The 24,710-nt window shown below is 40.0% G+C and overlaps 1 protein-coding gene across 1 annotated transcript; it reads left to right on the top strand.

Annotated features, from left to right (window-relative positions):
• The first annotated feature begins 15,453 nt into the window (after positions 1-15,453).
• LOC116599958 (olfactory receptor 10Q1) lies at positions 15,454-16,413 on the top strand. The gene has a single exon (XM_032359893.1). The coding sequence runs from the start codon at positions 15,454-15,456 to the stop codon at positions 16,411-16,413; it is 960 nt and encodes a 319-aa protein (XP_032215784.1).
• The last annotated feature ends 8,297 nt before the right edge of the window (positions 16,414-24,710 follow it).

Genomic DNA, 24,710 nt, shown 5'->3' with positions numbered 1-24,710 from the left:
GGGAGTCTACAACCTTCAGGCAAGAGTTTGATTCCAGCTCATGCAAATCTCCATGCAATTGGGATTTCTCTGGATACCATTTAGCTATGTGTGCCAGAGACCTTGAAAATGCTTCTACTAGGGGTACCTGGCTGGTTCAGTGAGTTAAAGTCTCTGCCTTCAGCTCAGGTCATGATCCCAGGATCCTGAGATCAAGCCCCACATCAGACTCTCTGCTCAGCAGGGAGCCTACTTTCTCCTCCTCTCTCTCTCTCTCTGCCTGCCTCTCTGCCTAATTCTGATCACCTTCTGTCAAATAAATAAATTTTTAAAAAATCCTTTTAAAAAATGCTTCTACTATTTCACTCAGTAATTCTCTTCTAGGAAGGAAATGAACAAATGGGGATAACAATAGAAAGTAATAAGTATAACACTGCATCTCAGGTATCAGCTGGAAAGGGATGGCTCATTCAATAAATTTTGACTGAAAAAAATATACAAAGATTGTATATAGAAGTACAAGTAAAGAAACCGGTATGTGTGGCAACATACTTTCATTTGAGCAGCAGCAGGAAGCCATGATCAACCCTAGACCTCACATAAGGGTACAGTATGATCAAAGACCTGTAGGAGCCAAGTTTACTGAGAGAAAATATTTGGTAGGAACTGTGGCTTTAGGGGGAAGAAGCAACAGTTGACAAAAATACGGCCATGCAAGGAGAGACCAGGGAGATAAATACCCCAAACGCTCTCTGATCGTACCCTCCCAACCCTTGCCCATCTCCCATGGGTCAAACCCAACTGAAAGCAAAAGGGAAGAGTAGACTGAATGTTTCAGTTCCCAGAAATTAACCTTTTGGAGAAGACAGGCAAGAAAAGGATCTTGAGAGGGGCAAACAAAGCATAACCAGAAAAAGATTGTTTCTTTCTTTCTTTTTAAAAAGATTTTATTTATTTATTTGACAGAGGTAGAGGGAGCACAAGCAGGAGGAATAGCAGACAGAGGGAGAGGGAGAATGAGGCTCCCCGCTGAACAGGGGGCCCGATGTGGTGCTCAATCTCAGGAACCTGGGATCCTGACCTGAGCCAAAGGCAGCTACTTAAACTGAGACACCCAGACACTCAAAAATTGTTTCTTATATAGTATTTTGTGTAGAAATGAAGATATGTTAACAATCCAATTTCTGCATAATAAAGTATGGGCTAAACAACTAATGTATGAAAGAAGATTGTTCATACCCCCTGCCCCCAATGCATGTCCTCCAACCAAGCTCTATTTTCCAGAAAGAGTAAAAGTAACTTCCATGCTCATTTGTCTTATGAATTCCTGTTTTTCTAGTAATATTTTGTTATCTTCTCACCTGTATGGGGTTTTTCAATATTCTCTGTGTCATCTAGCATTTTAAGTAGTAACTGACATCTCAGTAACAAATTCATTTATCAATGATATTGTACAGTCAATAATCTCTAATTAGTTATGTAATTAAAGCACTGGTTATCAGGCAAGTTTACAGACAGGCAATGAAAAGGGTTTATGGCACAGCACAGGCCCTAGATTGCCTCTTTTTACCTGTGTGACAAGGAAAAAAAAAATCACTTAAACCTTCTGTGCCTTGACTTTATTTTCAATCAAATAGAGATTACAAAAAAAACTATCATTTAAGGATCAAAGGAATTAATACAGGTTTTAGAATAAGCCTTATAAACATGATATCAATTATTATTGTCTTACTATTGCCGCTATTATTACTGCCATTATTTGGGGTATACAGAGGTAAAACAAAGGAAAAGAATTGGAGAGAATATTTTCACAGGTAATGTCACAAGTGGTTCCCCCAGTATCTTCTCTACACTCCCCTGAAATGTTCAGCTGAGCTCCTCAAGTAGAGTTCATTTTAGTTCTACAGCACTTTCAGCCTTGAGGGGGATTAGCATAACAATGAAAGGTAAATTTACCTCAGAGAATTCCTTCTTTTTGAGATTTACCAAAAATTTAAGCCATTTAAGATACTTTGAGATTGGGGAATTGTATTTTAATTTGTAATTTTTGTAGTAGTAATGAGTGTAATGATTTTAAAGGAAACCTTTCCCATTCTACCTAAACCTATAGAAATGATTAACAGAATACATTTATTGTAGTCCCTTTGGACCACTATAACAGAACACTGTAGACTGTACAGGGTGCTTAAACAGTAGCATCCAGCTCTTGTTTTTGGCTCAGGTCATGATCTCAGGGTTCTGAGATCAAGACACACATCAGCCTCCACACTCATCAGGGAATTGGCTTGAGATATATATATATCTCTCTCTCCCCACTCTGCCCTTCCCTCTGCTTGCCCATGTGCTCTCTCTCATAAATAAATAAATAAATAGATAGATAGATAAATAAATAAATAAAGTAACTCACTCTTAAAATAAAGAAAAAAGCTAACATAAGTTTCCTGTAAACACGAAGCAGACAAAACTTATAATTGTTAGTAAGGACTGAAGCTGTGAGACCTACAGGCAAACTGGATTTTCATGCCACTGACCTAAAGTATCAGTTAATTATTTATATAAAGCAAACTGCTCCAAAATCTAGTTGTTTGAAACAATAACTACTTATTAGTTTTCATGATTATGTGGTATGGTTTCCCTGGGCTCAACAGAATGGTTCTCATGTTCTGTGTTTGCTAGCGTCACAAATAGTTGCATTCAGCTGGGAATTTGCCTGGGGCTGAATTATCTAAGATGATTTCATTCACATTGTTGATGTTTTGGGTGTTGGTTGCCCCTTACTCTCTTTCCACATGGTGCTTCACCATTCAGGAGTCCCGCACCAGCTTCTTCATACAGTGTGTGGATCCAGAGATTGAAAGTAGAAGCTACAGGGTGCCTGGGTGGCCCTGTCTTGTAAGCATCTCCCTTTGGCTCAGTTCATGATCCCCGGGTCCTGGAGTCAAGCCCTGTATTGGGCTCCCTTCTCAGGGAAGGGGTCTGCTTCTCCCTCTCCTCTGTGCTTGTGTGCTCTCTCTCTCTCTCTCTCTCTCTCTATTAAATAAAATCTTTTAAAAAATAAAATAATAAAGTTAATAAAGTGGAAGCTACCAATGTCTTTCAGCTATGCTAGTAAGTCTTAGATCTTCATTTTTGTTTCATTTTATCATGGAGGAGGAGGAGGATGGTGATGATGAGGAGGATAGCTGAACCCTACATGATCACTTACATGGTTTGGTTCATTTATCCTTTTCAAAATTATAGGAGAGGAATACCATTATTATCCCCAATTCACAGATAAGGAAACTAATGCACAGAAAGTTTATATTACTATTTGAGGTTTCAAGAAGAGGAAAGAAAAAATAAAGAAAGGAAGCAATGATAAGAAGCATAGCCCAGGATCAAAACCAGGCAATACAACTTCTGAGGACACATTTAATCAAAGGTGATCTAGTGCTCTCCCCAAAACAGTAAGTACTCAGTGCCCAGAGCCCAGGGAAACAAATAGCAACGAGACTGTGTTACTTGAGATATGGGGTGAAACAGAGAGCAACGGAGGGTGGTATGGTAGGAGATAAGATCAAATATGGCACAAGGTAAGATAAGAAATTACAGAAAGTCAATTTATAGACCATAGTAAGAACTTCCATTTTACCCTCAGTAAGGTGCAAGGCCCCCAAAGAGATCTGAGCACAGTAGGGCGTTATCAGGCTTATATTTTAAGTGAATCCCTCTGCGTGCAGAAAATCTGCTATTTTAGAGGGGAGAGGAGAGGATCAGAATCTTGTTAGGCATCTATTGTAACAATGTAGGCAAGTAATCATATTTTGGATGTCTTTTAAAGGTAAAAACAGTATAATCTCATACAGACTTCACATGGGGTGTGAGTGGAAGAGGGGAGTGAAGGATGACTCCAGATTTGTTTGACCTATAAAAGTGGAATAACAGCTGTCACTTACTAAAATTGAAAATCCTAAGGGAAAATAAAATTTCGTGTAGAAAATTAAGAATTGTGTTTTGGCTATGTTGCATCTGAAATATATTTTGGATATCTAGATCAGACATCAGGTGGTTGGTACCATCATAAATTCACCATGATCAACACGCGGATGACACATCATTAAACCTCCCTGTCCTTATTTCCATCCTGCTCACTTTCTTTGGCTGGATTCTCTTTATTGTCCTGACTGACACCCAAATGCCAGAGCCCCCCAAAGATCAGTCTTTTTTTTTTTTAAGATTTTATTTATTTATTTGATAGACAGAGATCACAAGTAGGCAGAGAGGCAGGCAGAGAGAGAGAGGAGGAAACAGGCTCTCTGCTGAGCAGAGAGCCCGATGCGGGGCTCGATCCCAGGACCCTGGGATCAGGACCTGAGCTGAAGGCAGAGGCTTTAAACCCAGTGAGCCACCCAGGTGCCCCCCAAGGCTCAGTCTTAAAGTAATCTCACTTGAAACCATGGTTTTAACATATTTGAAAATTTTATATACATAAAACGACTATGATTGCCTGGCACAGGTTAATCATTCAGAAATTATTAGCAGTGTTATTAGCTCTTACCCCTACACTGGAGCCATAGACCACAGCAGATTTCATGATACTAAGCTTGGACCACTTTGTCAGTGCAGTTACTGTGGAGTGTGCTTGATCATTTAGTAATGAACTCATCGTGGCTGATTCTACAGAACTCCAGGAACTGGGACTTTATCAAGGAAAGGCAAAGTAAGTCTTTAAAATCATTGATATTACATTTATCATATTTGAGTTACTTAGCTTACCATCTAATTGGTGGCAAATATGATGCATGAACTTTTCATAGCTGATTTCTATAGAACTTCTCCTGATTATTTTAAAAAGACTCTTGCTGTACTTCAAAAATATTTATTGTGGTTCTAAAAAAAATTTATTATGGTAAGAACACAACATGAAATTTATCCTCTTAAGAAATGTGAAGTGTTCCTCAAACTCAACACACACAAAAGAGACAATCATATTAAAAAAATGGGCAGAAGATATGAACAGACACTTCTCCAATGAAGACATACAAATGGCTATCAGACACATGAAAAAATGTTCATCATCACTAGCCATCAAGGAGATTCAAATTAAAACCACATTGAGATACCACTTTACACCAGTTAGAATGGCCAAAATTATCAAGACAGGAAACAACATGTGTTGGAGAGGATGTGGAGAAAGGGGAACCCTCTTACACTCTTGGTGGGAATGCAAGTTGGTGCAGCCTCTTTGGAGAACAGTGTGGAGATTCCTCAAGAAATTAAAAATAGAGCTTCCCTATGACTCCGCAATTGCAGTCCTGGGTATTTACCCCGAAGATACAGATGTAGTGAAAAGAAGGGCCATCTCTACCCCAATGTTTATAGCAGCAATGGCCACAGTTGCCAAACTGTGGAAAGAACCAAGGTGACCTTCAATGGACGAATGGATAAGGAAGATGTGATCCATATACACTATGGAGTATGATGCCTCCATCAGAAAGGATGAATACCCAACTTTTGTAGCAACATGGATGGGACTGGAAGAGATTATGCTGAGTGAAATAAGTCAAGCAGAGAGAGTCAATTATCATATGGTTTCACTTATTTGTGGAGCATAACAAATAGTATGGAGGACAAGGGGAGTTAGAGAGGAGAAGGGAGTTGGGGGAAATTGGAAGGGGAGGTGAACTACGAGAAACTATGGACACTGAAAAACAATCTGAGGGTTTTGAAGGGGTGGGGGGGTGGGAGGTCGGGGTACCAGATGGTGGGTATTTTAGAGGGCCCGGATTGCATGGAGCACTGGGTGTGGTGAAAAAATAATGAATACTGTTATGCTGAAAATAAATAAAAAATAAATTTTAAAAAAAGAAATTAAAAAAAAGAAATGTGAAGTGTTTTATACATCATAATTACCTTCTAAATCATATGAAAATATCTGTATATATTGAGGATAGGAACAATAAGAACGTGTATAGGATGACTAAAGGAATGAGATCACCTGAATTAATGATACATTTATTTAAAGTAGTAAAAAATAAAAATAAAAATATATTAAATGTCCAGTATTGGAGAAGAGTTTAATAAATTATGGAACATCAATACTACTGAGTAGTCACAAAAAGTATAAGAGCGAACATGGCATTTAAAAAGGAAGACATTTAGGGACACCTGGGTGGCTCCTGATTTCAACTCTGGTCATGAACTCAGGGTCCTAGGATCAAAGCCAGGTCAGGCTCCACACTCAGCGAGGAGTCTGCTTGAGGATTGTCTCTCTCCCTCTCCCTGTGCCCTCCTTTCAGGCACACGCTCGTGTGCGCACTCACTCTCTTTCTTTAAAATAAATGAATAAATCTTTTTAGAAAGAAAAGGAAGGGAGGGGAGAAGAGGAGAGGAGAGGAAAGGAAGAAAGGGAAAGAGAGGAAAAGAAAGGAAAGGAAAGAAAGGAAGGAAGGAAAGTAGGAGGGACATTTATAACGTATTACATAGAACTGTTGCAAGAGTATAAAAATATGTTCATGGGAATGAGCTCATCTGAACAAATAAATGTATCTGTGTGGGAGAAAAAAGGAAAACACATCTGAAGACAGCCTCCATGAGCATTTACCCAACCATTCAGCTGCGAGACTTAATTGTCCATTGCCCTAAATATAAAAGGCAAATTGTCTTCACTCACATGGGCTCTAAATATTTTGGACCATTGTGGATGAATTTGATTTGCTTAGTTTGGCTTCAGGATAGACCTTTTCATGTGAAATTGCCTCTGCTCTAAGATCTCCCTTCTCTTCCCCTGGCTGGTGCCTCATTTCCGAGATGAGCTGATGAGGTATAGATGAGTTGCAGGCCTTCCCAGAACACCAAGTAAGTAGCCCCTGCACACGACTTGTCTATGACATTGCTCTCTTCCACTCTCTCTCCCATTGTCCTTTCCCAGTTCTGCTTCTTTTCTAGAGCACCCACCCCTCCAACACATTATTAAATGTGCTTGTTCTTATTTATTACATATGATCTGTCTTCCTCCCTCTGAGAACACAATCTCTATGAGGACAAAATTGTTGTCTGCTTTGTACCCTGAAGTATCCCAAGCATTGAAAGTAGGGCTTGGCTGACAGCAAGAATTCAATAAATATTCTTACATATTGAATAAAAAATTGCTATTGCTAATGGACATAAAACAAGGAGGCTGAACATGGCTAAAAATTAATGGCAGCAATGATGAGAAGGTATGAGATTTTAAGTCCATAAAGTCTGGAGGGAGGTAGAAAGGGAGAAACAAAGAAGAAAAACATGGTAAGGCAGAGTTGGAAATAGAACTATATTAAAAGCAACAAGAACAAAAAAATCCACTTTTTAATGTCTAGAAAAGCATCAGCAGAGGAAAAAACTTGATCATAAAACAAAAACAAGTAAGATCAGAGAAAATAAAACCAAAGGTCAAAAGGAATGATTATGGAAAAATCCTTCATAAATTTTTTGCTTCTCAAGAAAAAGGTACCCACCATTCATAGAATTTCAGAGCTAGAAGGATCCTTGATGTCCCCTGAATACCATACCTGACACCCCAGATGAGGAGCCCACATAAGAGCTTCAGTACTTGCCCAAGGTCAAGGTACCACACGGCAGAGCCAGAACTCAACTCCAGATCCCCAGATGCCTAGGCTAGTGCTGAATTTGTGCATCGCACATACACCTTGAGCTCAGGCTGAAAAAAACGTGTGCATTCAACAATGCTCACTGGGACATTGTCCAGAACACAATATCGGAAATTTCCCTGGTGGGTACAGGACAGGAACGAGGATCCCCTTATGGAATTCCCAGAGTGTCATTGTCCACAGTGACCACATAGAAGACTTGCCCAGTAATCTTGCTTAGTTGATCAACTCGGGAAATTTTCCTCAATTTCTTTCTCCAGTTGGGTTCAGTTTAAGGGGAAACCACTGGGGAAATTCCTCCTCTTTGGGGACCCATTAATTTTAAAGACATTTCATAAAGGACACTAACCAATCTGACTCAGTCAGGCAAGACTGGACTCAGAGTGGCTGTAACAGAATCCATTTTCTATCATTAAGGAAGAGACAGGATTCTAATTCAGAACTTGAATTAGGATTATTCCATAGTATCATCCTTCCAAAGGATATCTCTCTCACATCCTGCTCCATCTTGATCGTAAATTTCTAAGTGGTGTGTCTTCTCCTGAATGTTAGCATGTAAGACACTTCTCTGTTTTTATCTGGACATTATGGAGGTATCATACACTACAGTCTTCTCCAGGAAATACTGCAACTCAAAGTGCATGGGTCTTCATTCCATTTTACCCTGTAAGAGTCAATGAGCTCTCTGGGAGAGCTCATTTACCTTCTATGGCAGGAACTCAATGTCTCAGCAAGAAAGTTAACCTTCTCTTTAGTGAATTTCCTGAAGTGGCTGATGGAAAGGAGCAAATTTCAAAGTGGTAAGGGAGCATCTCAAGAAACTTAATTCTTTTGGTTGATTTTATTTTTAAAAATAATAATAATTTTTATAATAATATTTTTATAATAATAAAAAATTATAAAATTTTAAATTTTTTTAAATTTTAAAAAATAATTAAAAATTTAAAATGTATAAAATAATAAATTTTTATATAATTTTTTATAATAATAATAGATAATAATTTTTTTAATTTTTTAAAATAATAGTAAGAGACAAAAATTCCTATAACGTTTTACTATTGGGGAAGAACATTCATATATATCAATATTAAATTGCAGGAAAAAGTGGGTTATCAGAGTGGGTGTTACTATCCAGTTGTACAGATGTAGGAAGGTAACTGATGAATGATGGAACTGCTCAGTATCATATACCTAATAAGTGTAAACCCATAATGAAATGAGCCTTTTCCTTTTTTTTTTTTTTCCCACTATTTCTTCCAAGGGGCTATCTTAAAGAGTATAGCATGAAATTCACTTTTTTCAAACAGCATTTTTAAATAATAAGGCATAAACAATTTAATGGCGCTATGTGGGGTGGGGGGGCAGTATTCCATGGTAAAAATAATTGGAAATTTCAGGTAAATTGAAGCTATTTGCTTTACAATAGGACATCCCAGAACTTTGTTGTGCTAATATGCATTGTAAACCTTCAGAGGAAGTGTGAATGTTTTCAATTTGCTCATAAAAGCTCATTTCTGAAGCATCAGAAGAGCTCATGTTCCAAGGAACACAGTTTATGAATTGATTCATCAGGGGGCTGGGGGGCTCAATTGTTAAGCATCTGCCTTCAGCTCAGGTCATGATCCAGGTCCTGGGATGGAGCCCCACCACAGGCTCTCTGCTCAGCAGGAAGCCTGCTTCTCCCTCTCTGACTCCCCCTGCTTCTGTTCCCTCTCTCACTCTCTCTCTCTCTCTCTCTCTCTGTCAAATAGTAAATAAAATATTTTTAAAATAAATAAATAAAAATAAAGAGCATGAGATTTAGCTACAAAATAATTCAATTTTGTTCAAGTCAGATCAGTTGTGATAGGGATATACTGGTGAACAAAACAGACATTCTTGCCCTTGGAGAAATATGGCCCTGACTGGAATGTTTATCACACCGGTGCTGCCCAGAGTAGAGTGCTTTAAGTATCAGCTCCCCAAGGAAGGAAGACAAGCACCCGAAATCAAGTGAATTCACAAGTAGTGTTCATAACAGGGTTGGGAGGTTCTCTGAGAACAGTAGAGTGGAAAACCTTTGAGAGTGAACACTGGAGAGGCAAACCCTAATGTGTAAATACAAACTCTGATGTGTTTGGTTTTTCAATAGGCTATAGTCCCACCTTGGGTATGTGTGTGAGTTCTTCCTGGAAATAACCCTATAGTGACTTGCCCTGGCACACATCACTCTCCATACCACATGTCTTGCTTTATCTCCAAATTATGTTTTGCACCAAATCTTCGATGTTCCTGTTAAGTACAGTGCTGTCCATTTGATGTTCATGTCTTAATAAGATAGAGCCATCTTTAAATGTTCTCCTGAATCCAGATCTACCTTCTGTGGTTTTCACCATATGTAACTAAAGCTAGTTTACTGACAGATGCCAGGGTGGCTCAGTCAGTTAAGAGTCTGCCTTTGGCTCAGGTCACCATCACAGGGCCCTGAGATCAAATCCCATGTCAGGCTCTTTGCTTAGCGGGGAGCCTGTTTCTCCCTCTCTCTCTACCTGCTGCTCCCCCTGCTTGTGGTCTCTCTCTCTGACAAACAGAAAAATAGAATCTTAAAGAAAAACATATTTTACTGAAATCTCTTTTTCATTTTGTTTTATTTTTCCCTATTTTCTCTATTACTCTTTTTATTATTCGTTTAGCACAGCAACTGCAAGGCCTGAAAAGACTCAGCTCTAAAGGAACCTCACTATCAGCTCCAGAAGAGATAAGAACCAAAGGGTAAATATCCAAGGGAAACTGAACATTGTGGGAAAAGAGAGAAGAGGGCAGTTACAGTCATTGGACGCTTGTTATGTCCCAAACACATTATACATTTGAAGCATTTAATGTTCATAAATTCCATGTAAGCCTCCATCAGAGAACCAAAGCTTACATAATTAACATAAAAGCACACATCAGAGAACCAAAGCTTACATAATTAACATAAAATTAAATTACCAAACAAGGGGACTGGATTTCAAAACCAGATCTAACTGACTACAAAACTCCATGTGATTGACACCACCTGCTTTCCTTCCCAACACCACATTGAAACACCAATGAATAAAGGAAACATGTTAATTTACTATATGATTGCCAAATTGCACATGCTCAGTGCAAAATTTGTAAACACAAAAAAGCATAAGTCATACACAGAAAGATTCGCAATCCCTTTCATTCTGCAATATTTGCTATTAATACTTTCAAAAATGTTCTTTTATATTTTTATGAACAGATTTCATTATTTTTTAATGGAATCATGATGTAATGGTTTTTTCCGATCTGCGTTTTCATAAGCCTTCCTGATCTTATTATCTTTTTGCAACATCGTTTTTAAATGATTGCTTGTCCCATCACATGGATATGCCACAATTAATTTAAGCATTTTCCTCTTACTGATATTTTGGTTGATACCAAATATCACCATGTATCACCATGATACAGGAAACTGTCATAATTTTATGCATGGATTCGTGGCTAGTTTATAAGAATAAATTCCTTGAAATTATATTGCTGAAGCAAAGTGCACCCATCTATTAAGTCTTTTCTTACATATTGCCAGATTGCACTTCACCAATTCTTCCAGCACCTTACACGTCCACTAGCAATATGTGCGGATGTGTCTCTCCTTACAACTTTAACAACTGCAGGGATTATCTTTTTTCCCACCACTGTCAGTTTGTAAGTAGAAAATACTATCTGATTTTGTTTCATTGTATATTTATTTGAATATTAATTAAGTTGAATTTGCATGATTTTCATTATTAGCATATTGCTTTTTTGAATTGCCTGTTCAGATCCTCTATTTGTTTTTCTTAGGAGGAGTTTATTTTTGGCGGATTATATAAAATTTCATCTCCTATTCAGTTTGCTTATTGTGCTTTTGACCCATGGATCTTTTATTTTTTTATTCTGTCAAAATATCCGTAATATTTTTATGGATTCTGTTCATTTGCTTGTAACTCATTTGTAGTTTTCTTCCTGTTTTTAAATTATTTGGCCCTCAAGTCCATCAGAAATAAATTTTGATGTGTAATGCATTAGGAAGTTCATTTTTTAAATGATTTGCCCATTGCCATAAGTCCATATTAGAAAATTGATCCTCTCTAATTGATTTGAATAATGACAACAGTGAATATACATTGAATGTGTCCTCTGTGCCTGGACTGTTCTAAGTACTTTTACAGAATAATTCATCTGAGTCTCACAACAACCTGAGAAGTAAGTACGTGTATTTTCAGATCCATTTTACAGATGATAAAACTGATGCACATAATAGACAGAGGTAGTGTAACCGTGATTAAGACGAGAGACTCTGGAGCCAGATCATGTTTAAATTCTTATTCCAACAGCTGCTAGCGGTGTGACTTTGGGCAAGTTACTTACCCTCTCTGTGCCTCAATTTTCTCATCCATAAAGCAGATATAAGAGTCCTTTTTTAGAGGCCCATTATGAAATGAATTAAGAAATATAAAGTGCAACTGAGGGTTTGGGAGGGGAGGGAGGTGGGGAGTTGGGTAAGCCTGGTGGTGGGTATTAAGGAGGGCACGTATTGCATGGAGCACTGGGTGTGGTGCATAAACAATGAATTTTGGAACACACATAAAAATATTAAATTAAATTTTTCAAAAATGTAAAGTGCATAAATTAATGCTGGACCCAATGAGTGTTATACTTGGCTAGTATTAATGGTTCCTTGTGTTCCAGTATGCTGCAGTTCTACTGTTCTATGAATACCATTTTTATTTATGATAGAACATAGGATATATTTTATAACATAGAATCATTGGTGATATATTTTAATAACTCATGATGTAAATTTTATTCTATTGCAGCACTCTCTATTTTGTTAACATTCTCTTGTTTATTCCTCCAGGGATTTTGATGGGAATTACACAGAAATCACTTCGTACTTCAAGCCAATTAACACTGAAATGTTGGTGCTCTCCATCGAGGCATATTGGTGCCAACCTTCGCAGTTTTCTTCAAGAAGTTCCTGTTTGTTACTTCTTAGGTATATTCACTGCTGTATTGTTTATTATCCACCCATTCATTTTGGTGACTTTTTAAGGGAAGAGTACTTTGTAACCAACATTGATAGAAACAGAGAGCCCTAACATCCAAACCATGAACTACATACTTACCTTAATCATTTTACTTGAACTTAAAATCTTCCAGTGGGTGTTTATTCATCAACCTTTTGATATAAAGCCAAGGGCTTTGAGTGTGTATCACCTGAAATCAAGGCCTTTCTTCTCAAATATCACGTATTAATGCCAGCTTTAGTTTTTGTAATGACAGAGTGAACATTTAGACCCATGTCAAATGCAAATATTAAATTATTCCAAATTTCCCTCCCCGTCTTCCTTTGTGGTCCCACTCACACGTTACTCCACAAAAATTTTTAGCAGCTTGCAATTATCAAGCATTCAGTTGTTAATTTTCATCATTTATATTTCTATAACAACTTATTAGATTTTTTAAATACTTAATAAAATTACATAATCACAATGAACAATGCTTGTTCACAGTAATATAAGTAATAGAAGTTCATTTGAGAGAAACCACACCAATATATAGACATACAACTCAGCACGTAGGTGTAGGAATGCTCAGACATGGTACAAAGAGCTACCGGTCCCTTATGTTCAGTACATCCTGGGCATCATTTAGTACATTGAACAGAGGGAATGAGGAGCTTGGTTAATCTGACACAGCAGTACATTGAAGGTTATTAGTTAAGAGACCCTCTGCTACATGTCCTTTGGAACTAGCCACTCCCATGAATATCTTATTGATCCAAGTTTTTCAATCGTTTCTATTGTGTTTTCAGTTATGATCAAATCTAACTCCCGTCTAACTTCCGTCTCCTTGCGTTGGCCAGATCCCAAAACACACAATGCGACACTAAAGTAATGCTAGCTTTCCTGCGTCACTGTACGTGCTCTTGAAAGATTTATTATGTAAATATGAGACTCTGTCTTTAATAGAACCTAACCTTCATTTAAACTTGTTTTCAGGAATTAAATATTTACTTTTCTTATTTAAGCTATTTTATCTTAAATGCTTGTTCACAGTTTCCTTCGTTTGAGCCTTTTGTTCTCTGTATGAGATTTACTTTTTAAACCAGAGGATTTGGAATGGATATGCGTAGTGTTATTCTACTGGTGATCATCACTCAGAAATATATGTTTGAATAGGTATTTCTCTGATCAGTCATAGCTAAAGGAAATAGCTCTTGAATCCTTCCTGATACAGGTTGAGGGAATTATTTCATGATTATATTATTTCTCCCATCCTTCCCTATCAATTTCCTGATAATATACTTCGTTGTTTTAAATGTGCAGGATTATTTTACTTCTTGCATTTTATATTGTGTAAGTTATCAAGAATTATCTTTGGAATTTTTTTGGCTTTTAACAATATTTGCATTAATCCTTTAGTGTTAAATAGGTATTTTACCCTGAATGCTCAAATCAAGTTTTTACATTATGACTTCCCCAGTCCTGGATTATGTATGCTGATTAATTGCCCAGCAACCAGGAGTCTTTGTTGAGGAATTTTTTTTCCACTATATTTAGAATGACATACTTCCTAATACCTTGTAAGTCTGAGAAAGTCTGTCTGTTGCTTTTGAACACAAATCACTAAATCCTGGGTACAGAATTCTTTCACACCAATTTGTTTTTCTTAAAACTGTAGACTTTATTTTATCATCTCTTGAGTTTTATGTTGAAAAGTTGTAGTAAGCTGAAGGAGCTTAATTTATTGACGCTTTTCGCCTCCCAGATGCTTTTAAGGCTCTTTTCTTATTCACTTCGGGTTCTAATATTTATTTCAATTTTGTTATTGCATTTTTTGTCCCCTTATTGTCTTTTCTTATCTCGGGCAGCTCCACCTTAATTTTTCCTTACTCCATACAGTCCCTTTCTATGTGAACCTGTCCAAATCCAAAAGTTTAGGTCGATGACTGCAAATTTAGGAAAAAATATGCAAAGGAAAGGAAATATATAAAACGTATATATCAGGAGGATTGGAATAAAAGGTGCTTGCCCAGTTTTATATGACCCAAAATAACTGGATGAGAAGTGAACTCATGAATAAATTATAGCTCAGCCATAAACTGGAATACTATAAAACAACAGAAAGAATAAAGCCTTGGTACATCGAACAGCAAGAATAAACTTTGCAGACACAATGTTGAAGCCAGTTACACATATGAATTGAAACATAAACTAATCTGCCATGACAAGAGTCAAAAGAGTAGTTTTGCCTTTATGAGGCAGAAAGACAGGAAACAGGAGAGATGCTAGTAGGGTTACTGAAATTTTTCAATTTGTTCATCTTGATCGTGGTTATACCAGTGTATTTACTGTGTTAAAAAAAAAAAATCAAGTGGTAGCCTCAGGATTTGTGAACTTCTCTGTATATTACAGTTCAACAAGAATGCTTACCCAAAAAGTGAACAAGACATCCATTCGTCTAACTTTGAAAATATCTACAACTACACAACTCTTTGATTAAATAGAAGCAAAGAATTAACCCTTGTCCATTGGATGTAAAATACCAGAGTAAAAAAAGACACTTCACCAAGAATATCTGCATGTGTTGGGCACCAGAACCTTCTGCAGATGAGTATCTATTCCATTTAAGAAGATCTCCATGGGAAAATATACCATAGCCTCTAGTGTGTGAATTCACCCCAAGCACTGAAATCAGAAAGTGGAGACTAAAGAAATGCTAAATCAAAGATCGAATTTAAAATGTTTGCTTTTCTTCCCACAATAAAGGCAAAGGAAGGTTCGCACTTTCTGCTCGTCCTTTGCAGGTGACAATGTTTGCTAGGAGCCCCGTCCTCAACCAGTCCGGCCCCACTGAGTTCGTGTTCCGCGTGTTCACCACCGTCCCTGAATTCCAGGTCCTCCTCTTCCTCCTCTTCCTCCTCCTCTACTTGCTCATCCTCTGCGGCAACACAGCCATCATCTGGGTGGTGTGCACACACAGCTCGCTCCGCACCCCGATGTACTTCTTCTTGTGCAACCTGTCTTTCCTAGAAATCTGCTACACGTCGGTGGTGGTGCCTTTGATGCTTTCCAACATTTGGGGGGCCCGGAAGCCCATTCCACTGGCTGGCTGTGGGGCGCAAATGTTCTTTTTCGTCACCCTTGGCAGCACTGACTGTTTTCTCTTGGCGGTCATGGCATACGATCGCTATGTGGCCATCTGCCACCCCCTGCACTACACCCTCATCATGACCCAGAGGCTGTGCGTCCAGATGGTGGTGTGCGCCGTGGGCCTGGCCCTCCTCCTCTCCCTGCAGCTCACAGCCTTAATCTTCACGCTGCCCTTCTGTGGACACCGCCGGGAAATCAACCACTTCCTCTGCGACGTGCCCCCAGTCCTGCGCCTGGCCTGCGCTGACATCCGCGTGCACCAGGCCGTCCTCTACGTGGTGGGCATCCTGGTGCTGACCGTCCCTTTCCTGCTTATCTGTGTCTCCTACGTGTTCATCGCCTCGGCCATCCTGCGCATCCGCTCCGCCGAGGGCCGCCGCCGGGCCTTCTCCACCTGCTCCTCGCACCTCACCGTGGTCCTGCTGCAGTACGGTTGTTGCAGCCTGGTCTACCTGCGCCCCCGCTCCAGCACCTCCGAGGACGAGGACCGCCACATCGCCCTGGTCTACACCTTCGTCACCCCACTCCTCAACCCGCTGATTTACACCCTTAGGAACAAGGATGTCAAAGGTGCCCTGAGGAATGCGGTCCTCGGGAAAGCAGCCTCTGAGGCCAGCTGAGGCTTGAGGGGCCTGGGGTGGGTGTCTGTCAGTTGCCATGACCATGAACTCCAAACAACGAACACGGAATTACAATACTTACTTTCCCACACTTTGCAGTTGGCCGTTCTTTTTTCCATGTTTGTCCCTGTGTCCCCAGTCAGAGCTCATTGCCTTGAAGTGCTTTGAGTAAGATTGGAAAATTCAGACAAAGCGGGCAAGGCGGGCGCTCGAGTCTGCTGGCCCTGCTTTCAAGGTTCACAGCCCAGTCACGGCAAGTGCTCCCTCAGCCTCATACCTGCAGACGCCCTGCGTCCTGGCGGGGCAATGACACTAAGATCCCTTCACAGAGGCGTAGATCTAAGAGCAATGTATTTTATTGTTGATTTAGACACGAGTGCATGGCAAACGGGAGCTTATTTAATGCATCCATTTCCTTCATTCCAAACCTCCCAGCGGGATGCCTTCATTGCCTTTCACTCCGCGGTGCCAGAAAACGGTCAGGACTTGGCACTGATTGACTGAGCACAGTGCGCCAGCCATGCTGAGGGATGGAAGCTGCATCTGTAGAAACCATCCAGACTGTGGGCTTGCAGGCAGCTTTGCTCTCCTGCCTCACCTCTCCCCGCGCCTTCTGAACGGCTGCTGTTTGCAGACCCGCTCAGCAGGTGGCGCTACTGGTCCTGCCACCGCAGCAGGTCCCGCTGGCAGGTGGTGGTTCCATCCTCCTGCACCTGCGCCCGGCCCGCAGGCCAATACTCTGTAGAACCTCTGCGCTTTGCACAGCTGACATCACGCTGCCCAACCTTCTCACTTACACCTTGAGGAACAGTGCGGTGAAGAGGGCTACGAGGACAGGGCTTAACCAGAAATTACCTGTTCCCAGTTACCAGAAATTACCTGTTACCAGAACAGCTGGGGGAGGACATAACCTGCCTGGCAAGGGTCTGGATCCAGCCCCTGAAGCTGACTTTAGTTAGCAACCTCAGAAGAGTGAGCGTGTCGCCAGTGGATATAAAACTGATCAAGGACCCGGTATAACTTTTCAAAATGCCATAAGGCTAAGTATACCAAAAGCCTAAAAGTGTCTCTTTTCATGGATTCAATAATTCTTGTTCTAAAAATTGTAACCTCAAAAAATTAAGTCTAACGAAACTGGAACTTTAAGGCTGCTCCTTGTATTTATAAAATGAAAAGGTATTAAAATCTCACTTCCAACGTTGGACACATGAATACAACCGTACTTAAAATCGTATTTAAATTAATATTTAATAAGAAGGGGCTACATTTAACAGTTTAACAGTAAGTGATAAGTGATTTTAACAGTAAGTGATAAGAGCTAGGTATAAACCTCCACTTACAACAGGAGCCCACTGCTGTAAAAATACATGTGTGGAATAATGAATAGTAGTACACCAGAAAGTTCATGGTTCTCATCCATGATCTGTAGAACTATGGATAATTGTTTCTTCTTTATTAATCTCTTCATTTTTCCATGTGTTGTAAAATGAGGCTGTGTTACCCTCATAAGCCGAAAAATGATAATTTCTGAAAGGAATCTGAGGCTCATATAAATTCATTTGGCCTGTAAATTCCCATCACAACACAATCCTCCAACCTTCACATTTTTCCTAGGTATGCACTTTATGTTTTCATTACTTCTTCTCTTCAAAACTACTGCTTTTGTTGCTTTCAACTTTTTTAAGGCTTTATTTATTTATTGGAGAGACAGAGCACAGGCAGGGAGAGGGGTGAAGGGTGAGGGAGAAGTAGACTCCCCACTGAGTACTGAGCCCCGTGTGGGGGTGGATCCCAGGACCCCGAGATCATGACCTGTGCTGAAGTCAGTCACTTAATGGACTGAGCCACCCAGGTGCCCTGATGCTTTTAACTTTTTACACTGATTTCACATGGGGATAACGAGAAGGCCTACAAAGTGTTCATTATCCTGAAAACGGTCATGGGTTTAACAATGTATTAGAAATGCCTTTGCTTCCAACTGAATGCTGGAGGAAGGGAGCAAAACTCTCTGGTTGGCAGGTCGCTTATCAACCTATGCAGTCAAAGCCACATCAGTACAGAATGAATCAATTATATGTACACACTGTGCAAGGCATTGTCCAGAATGCAAACACGAGGAAAGTTTCCAACTATGTTTCCCGACCTCCTTTCATTTTTATTTGATGTCACAAATCATAGAGAAAATTAACCTAGAATCAAAAAAGAAGGTGAACTGTTACTCTATCAGGAAGAGTGGTGATGAGTCCTATCCACTGAATTTCTGGGCTCCCCCGGTTACCTTCCTGGACATATTTTAGCTGAATGGAAGTTTTTGTTGTTGTTGTTTTGTTTTGTTTTTTTACTTAAACACGTGCTACGGGGTGCCTGGATGGCTCAATGGGTTAAAGCCTCTGCCTTCAGCTCAGGTCATGATCTCAGGGTCCTGGGATTGAGCCCTGCATCAGGCTCTCTGCTCAGCGGGGCACCTGCTTCCCCCCTTTCTCTCTGCCTGCCTCTCTGCCTACTTGTGATCTCTGTCCATCAAATAAATAAATAAAATCTTTAAAAACAAAAAACAAAAAACACTGTGCTACATACAATACAAAATGGGAATCACTCCCATTCCCTGAAATGACACTGCTTGCAAGTAACTTCACTAAAAACATCATTATGTCTTCTTAAACTCTTCATCACTGCTATGTTGTCACACTGGATTTCTCCAACCCCTTTCTTATGGCTCAATCGGTGCGTGAAAGGAAAGGTTAGCCACAGTGGTGAGAGTTGTGTTTCCATGGAGGAATTCCTTCCCAGCGTTTCTCAAAAGCAATTATTTATTTTTAAACCCCAATTCTGAGAAAAGATAGGTTAGAAATTAGGAAAATTGGGAAAAGGTATCATAACGCTCCTCCAAGAACTAAAGCATGATAAGCCACGCAGAGAGGCTACTGGTTTAGAGGAATCCACTCAGGTCAAGTGGAAAGCAAGAGCAGGAAATACGGCATGCAGAGTCAGAGGTTAAGTTTACATTTCAGGAATGAGGACAGGAAGCACCGGGCAAGAAAGGGTCATGACCGGATCAGTCAGTCTTGATGGTGACTCTTTCCATGTGTGAGTTCATGGCCCTGTCTGCTGCTAACAGCGAGTCATCCTTGCAAATAAAATAAATATTCATAAGTGTATATGTCTAGGAAACTTTATACAAATCCTATGAGTGATGTTCCAAGAAATAACACATTTTGGAAGCAAATAAGTCCTTAGATTGGTGGTTTTGACCTGTGATTCTGCACAGTGCTGTTAGTGTTAATAGGAAATCCAAATGTTTCTTTATTCAGAAACCACCCAGTAATGTGCACAGGCATTTTCCAGTGTTTGGGTATTTGTTGAAGCCTACAGTACTTGGTAGATATTAATACATCTAATATTTATAATTATTAAATTTTAGATGCGTATAGTAAGAATAAAGAAGATAAAAAATAGTGAGAATACTCTTTACATGGCTTAATTTCGTGCATTCCCGAAAATTCACAGGAGTTCCAATTTCTCCTTCCCACATGTTGAAGACCAAGGAAACCATATAAGGAGTATGTGTTTGTGCATGTGTGTATTGTCCGGTTACATACAACTAATGAACGTAGATGGAGAGAGGGCAGTAAGAGGATGGAGGGAGAGAGATGATGCAACAACACACCCTGGGCAGGTAGTTTGCTTTGTGGATATTGGATGGGTCAGAAATAACCTGCCGTATCACACGTCAAGCATTGCAACAGACATTTTCATAATGATGTCCATATTCCCTTTCCTCTGTCTCTTTCTCTCCTTTCTCTCTCTGTTTCTTCCTCTCCCAGTAGTTACTTTGAAAACCACATAATAAAATTTTGAATTCTAGTGAAAATAAGTAGAAGCTTGAAAGGTGATGGTGATTATTGTTTGAGCCTCTCTTTGCCCACAACTCCAATATGAGATTGTCCTAGTTGCTTCTTTTGGTTTTCAATCCAGCTCTCATAAGAAGGAAAAGACATGGTGCTTATAGCATTGGAAAAAAGAAGCTCTTCAACAGAGAAGGCGTACAATGTTGTGTAACCATCCCCAAAGACCACAAAATACATACTTGGTGATCTTCATGAAACTGTTTTAGAAAGGCACCTTGATGTCATCATACAACAATTCCTTCAATAAGTATCTATCATGATCATTTACTCATTCTTAAACAAATATTTAGAAAGAATCTATTATTTGCGAAAGTCTCTGACTCCATGGATCTAATGTTCATGAGGGAGAAAGAGACAAAATAGGCAAATGCCATGGAAATAAGGAGGAAGGTGGTGAGGGGGCAGGGATTTGGGATAAAGAGAGTGTAGAGGGATGGTGACCTGGGGATGAGGAAGGGACCATATTTTGTACCTGACACTGGGCTATATGCTTAAATTCATATACAAAACACAGGATACCTGCTTTCAAGGAATCTAACACAACAGAAACACACAATTATAAGTCAATCTTTTTTTTTTCTAGAATATAGAAATTCCAGAGGAGTATTGTAGAGGAGAATAATATGCAAGAAGACCATTGTGTACCATATTCCCCCCTGCTTCAGAATTCCTCAGTGTAAGTTTCGGTAATTTCTTGTGTGTATTCTCAAAGAGGGGCTTATATTTTTTTCCTATTACCAAGGAGCTTTTAGAAACTCTGGTTCCAAAACGTCTAAGACTCCATCCCACCTGCACAGATGAGGGCATAAACCTCCAGAAAATCTCTGTGGCTATACATAAGTGCCCACTGGCTTGTTCTATCCTGGGTCATCCTCTTTCTGAGAAACTGCCAGATATCTGGTCTCTCGACTCTTGTCCTCTGTGGACTATCTATTAGATCATCTTGGAGGATGACGGCTTCCCTCTGGATGTTACCATATGTAGAAGCATCCTTGGCTTCACTCTGCCTCCCAGCTACTGCTTCCAGATCCCAGCAAAGATTTAACATCTCACCGTCTGCTTATCTGGAAGAAAAGACAAGGCAAGAAATGATTTTTCCATTAACTCTGATGTGATCATAATTCAAATAACACTTAAAGCAAAAAAGGAAAATGTGGTGAGTTTACTTTGTTTTTATATATTTTAATCAAAATGTAAGGAACATACAAGAAAATACATAGATTTCAAATGGTTCAGTTTGATGTCTTTGGGCAATTGTATTCAATAATAAAATATTTTCATCACCCCAGAAATTTCTCTTGTTCCCCTTTCCAATCATCTCCCCTCCCTGCCCAATCAACCACTGCTCTGACTTCTATTCCCATAGATTAGCTGTGCCCATACAGGAATTTCATATGAATGGAACTCACATACTATGTTTTCTTTTGTGTCTGGCTTCTGTCACTTAACATAATGTTTTTGAGATTCACACAGGTGGTCATGTATTTTAGCAATTTGTTCTTTTTAATACCTGAATCATATTTAATTGTATAAGTATTGTTAATCCAATTTCTCTATCCATTATGAATTTGATTCTAATGTCTTCTCTGTACTCCTGTTTCTGGGTCTCTTATGCTGGACACATGAAAGGGCACTTCATTAGAAGGGTTCTCTCACCCCATATTCCAATTCTTCAGCACTCCATGCCCCACTGGCCAGAGGCTAACACACATCTGTCTCAACCTGACCATACTGGAGACATTTTGTTATCTGAGTCCTTGGTGATTTTATCAGTGTTTATCTTGTAAGGGCCTATTCAGCCAGAGCAGCCCCACTCCGGTTGAACTGCCATTTTGCGGTAAAGCTTAAATTGACCTTGCCCACCCCCCCACCCCCCCCACCCCCCGGCCAGGGCAAGGCCTTTAACTTACTTAAAAGCAAGTCCGGGAAACCAGTCCCAGGTAACAAAGTCCAAGTACAAGGGTGGGTCAGGCCAGGTGGAGGTATTCAATCAGTGGTGGCACATACTGTCTCCTAGCAACCAAGGAGTAGGGGCACCTGCCCTTTGGGAGCCTTTTGGCGCCAATCCTTACTAAGGTGTGATAGGCTGGTTCAAATGTCTACTAGGGTAAATTGTAATTCAATTTGTCACCTAGCCTCACTGTGGAGTTTCCTGTGTGTGTGTTACAATCTCATTGGCCACCTGTGTGTGGCCAGGCCCAACCACATGGCCTTTGCTCTATAAAAGTTCATCTGGAAGGCAGGGAGGGGTCCTCCTCTCTGGAGGGGCGGCCCCGACCAGTCTGTTTGACGGTCGGTATGATTCCTGATGCTTGGAGTGAAATAAAACTTTGCTTGATCTTCGCTTTGTATCAGTCTCGCTCCTTTAATCATGGACCCATTATTGGGATACCCAATTTTGGGGGACCCAACAATCTCGAACCTCAAAGAGAGGCTGGGAGTGTGGAGTTCTTAAATTATATTTCCAAGGTGGCTGACACTTCCCAAGTAAATAAAAGAAAATTACCTAATGTCTGTTGAGCTGTTAAATGTGTCCTAGGGATGATTGCCAGTTTTTTTGGTATGCAAATAGGGGCTCTTACAGCTTAAGTGACACGCCCAAGGTCAATATCCACTGGGTGGTGGAGATGGACTTGCAAGCCAGGTCTGTCTCACTTCAAAGTCCCTGCTGTTTCTACCACATCAGCCTCCAAGAGCATAACTGGACTGGAAACCAGTTCATGTGACACTACTTTTGGTTCTGAGCCAAAACTAATCCAATGATGCTAACAAGTCACCCGTCCCTCAATTTACTCATTTGTACAATGAGTGATGTTTTAGTTGAGCTTTGTGGTGCCCTCCAGTGCTAGATTCCATGACTGTGTTCATGGAACAACTCCACACCATATAATTTATGAGTGACAAGAAATGACAGGCAAGGAAATGGTAAATGCAAAAGAAGCACATTTCCCAAGTTACAACTTTTCAACTTTATTTATTTCTTTTTCAGAGCTTCCATCTCAGCAACACTGGTTTCTTTACTGAACTCAGAACATGCCATGCATGGTCCCGCCATGTGGCCTCTGCTCATACCCTCCCCCTGCTTCAGAATCCCTCTTTCCATGTCTCCCCACCTATGTAACACTACCCATGTTAAAAGAATGCCTCTAGTTTACACCTGCCATGAAATATTTACTTAATACCCCAGTGTAGAGGTAACTCTCTCTCCCCTGAATACCTGCAGCATTTTCCTAAAGCATGCTTGATATCCGACAGCAACCACTGTACTTGTCTCCATCTGCCATTGGTAACTTTAGCCTCTTGCTTCTTGTTCACCTCTTATATCTACAAGTCAACTGTGAACTGTGGACAGTAGAACCTGAGTGTTAGCCCTCATGATTTCCCCATAATACTTAGACCAGAACAGGAACAGGATATGGAGTCAAGCCCAAGTAATGTTTTGTTAATAAACTCTGAAGAGATAAAAAGTAGTCAGAAGCTTAGGCGATTTTCTCAAGTCCTTCTTTTTCAATAGGGCTAACCCTCGGTTTCTACCTCCCCAGCATGGTAGAGGAATGGGCTTCCATTGCCCAAAACCTTGAACCGGGGTAATTCTGAACTCTAGAGAAGCAATCATGACAACCAGAGCCTGAAAGGTCAGGACAACTAAATATCCATACCCCTCAGAGAAAGAGAAAATTCTTGCTCCTGGATCTGCTTTCTAGAAGACACATGCTGAGCTAGTAGTTTTCTTAGTCATTTCAGGCTGCTTTAACAAAATTTCATAAACTGGGAGGCTTATAGACAACAGAGCTTTATTTCTCACACTTCTAGAGGCTGGAAGTCCCCCCACCCCCCAAGATGAAGGTGTAGGCAAATTCATTGTCTGGTGAGAGCCCACTTCTTAGCTCATCGATGGCTGTCTTCTCCCTGTGTCCTCGCATGGCAGAAGGGAAGAGGGGGCTCTCTGGGGTTTCTGTTCTGAAAGCACTAATCTCATTCATGAGGACTCCCTCATGACCTAATCACCTCCCAAAGACCCCCTCACCTCCTAATACCACCATCCTAGGGGTCAGGTCTGAACATACGAATCTGAGGGGAACACAAACGTTCAGACCATCGAGCAGTTGTAGAAGAAGAAATTCATAAATATGCCTCACAGACAAGGTACAGAAACAAGGATTATGATTCCACCCACATTTCCTGTCTATCTATGACCAGATAGATAGATAGATAATAGAATGCCTTGCCTTCTCTTTCTTCTCCATTGAGCAGCTATTTTAAATATTGGTCGTGAGTAACTATACATTTAGTTTATCAGTTAAATTGTTTCCTATTGAGGAGAGTTGCATTTTCCTGGTTTGGGTAAGAAATACCTGCACTATATTATGGGCCCATGTAAGCATTAGA

Source organism: Mustela erminea, chromosome 9, assembly GCF_009829155.1.
Source record: "Mustela erminea isolate mMusErm1 chromosome 9, mMusErm1.Pri, whole genome shotgun sequence".
NCBI lineage: Eukaryota > Metazoa > Chordata > Mammalia > Carnivora > Mustelidae > Mustela > Mustela erminea.
This window is presented reverse-complemented; position numbering and strand designations above follow the sequence as displayed.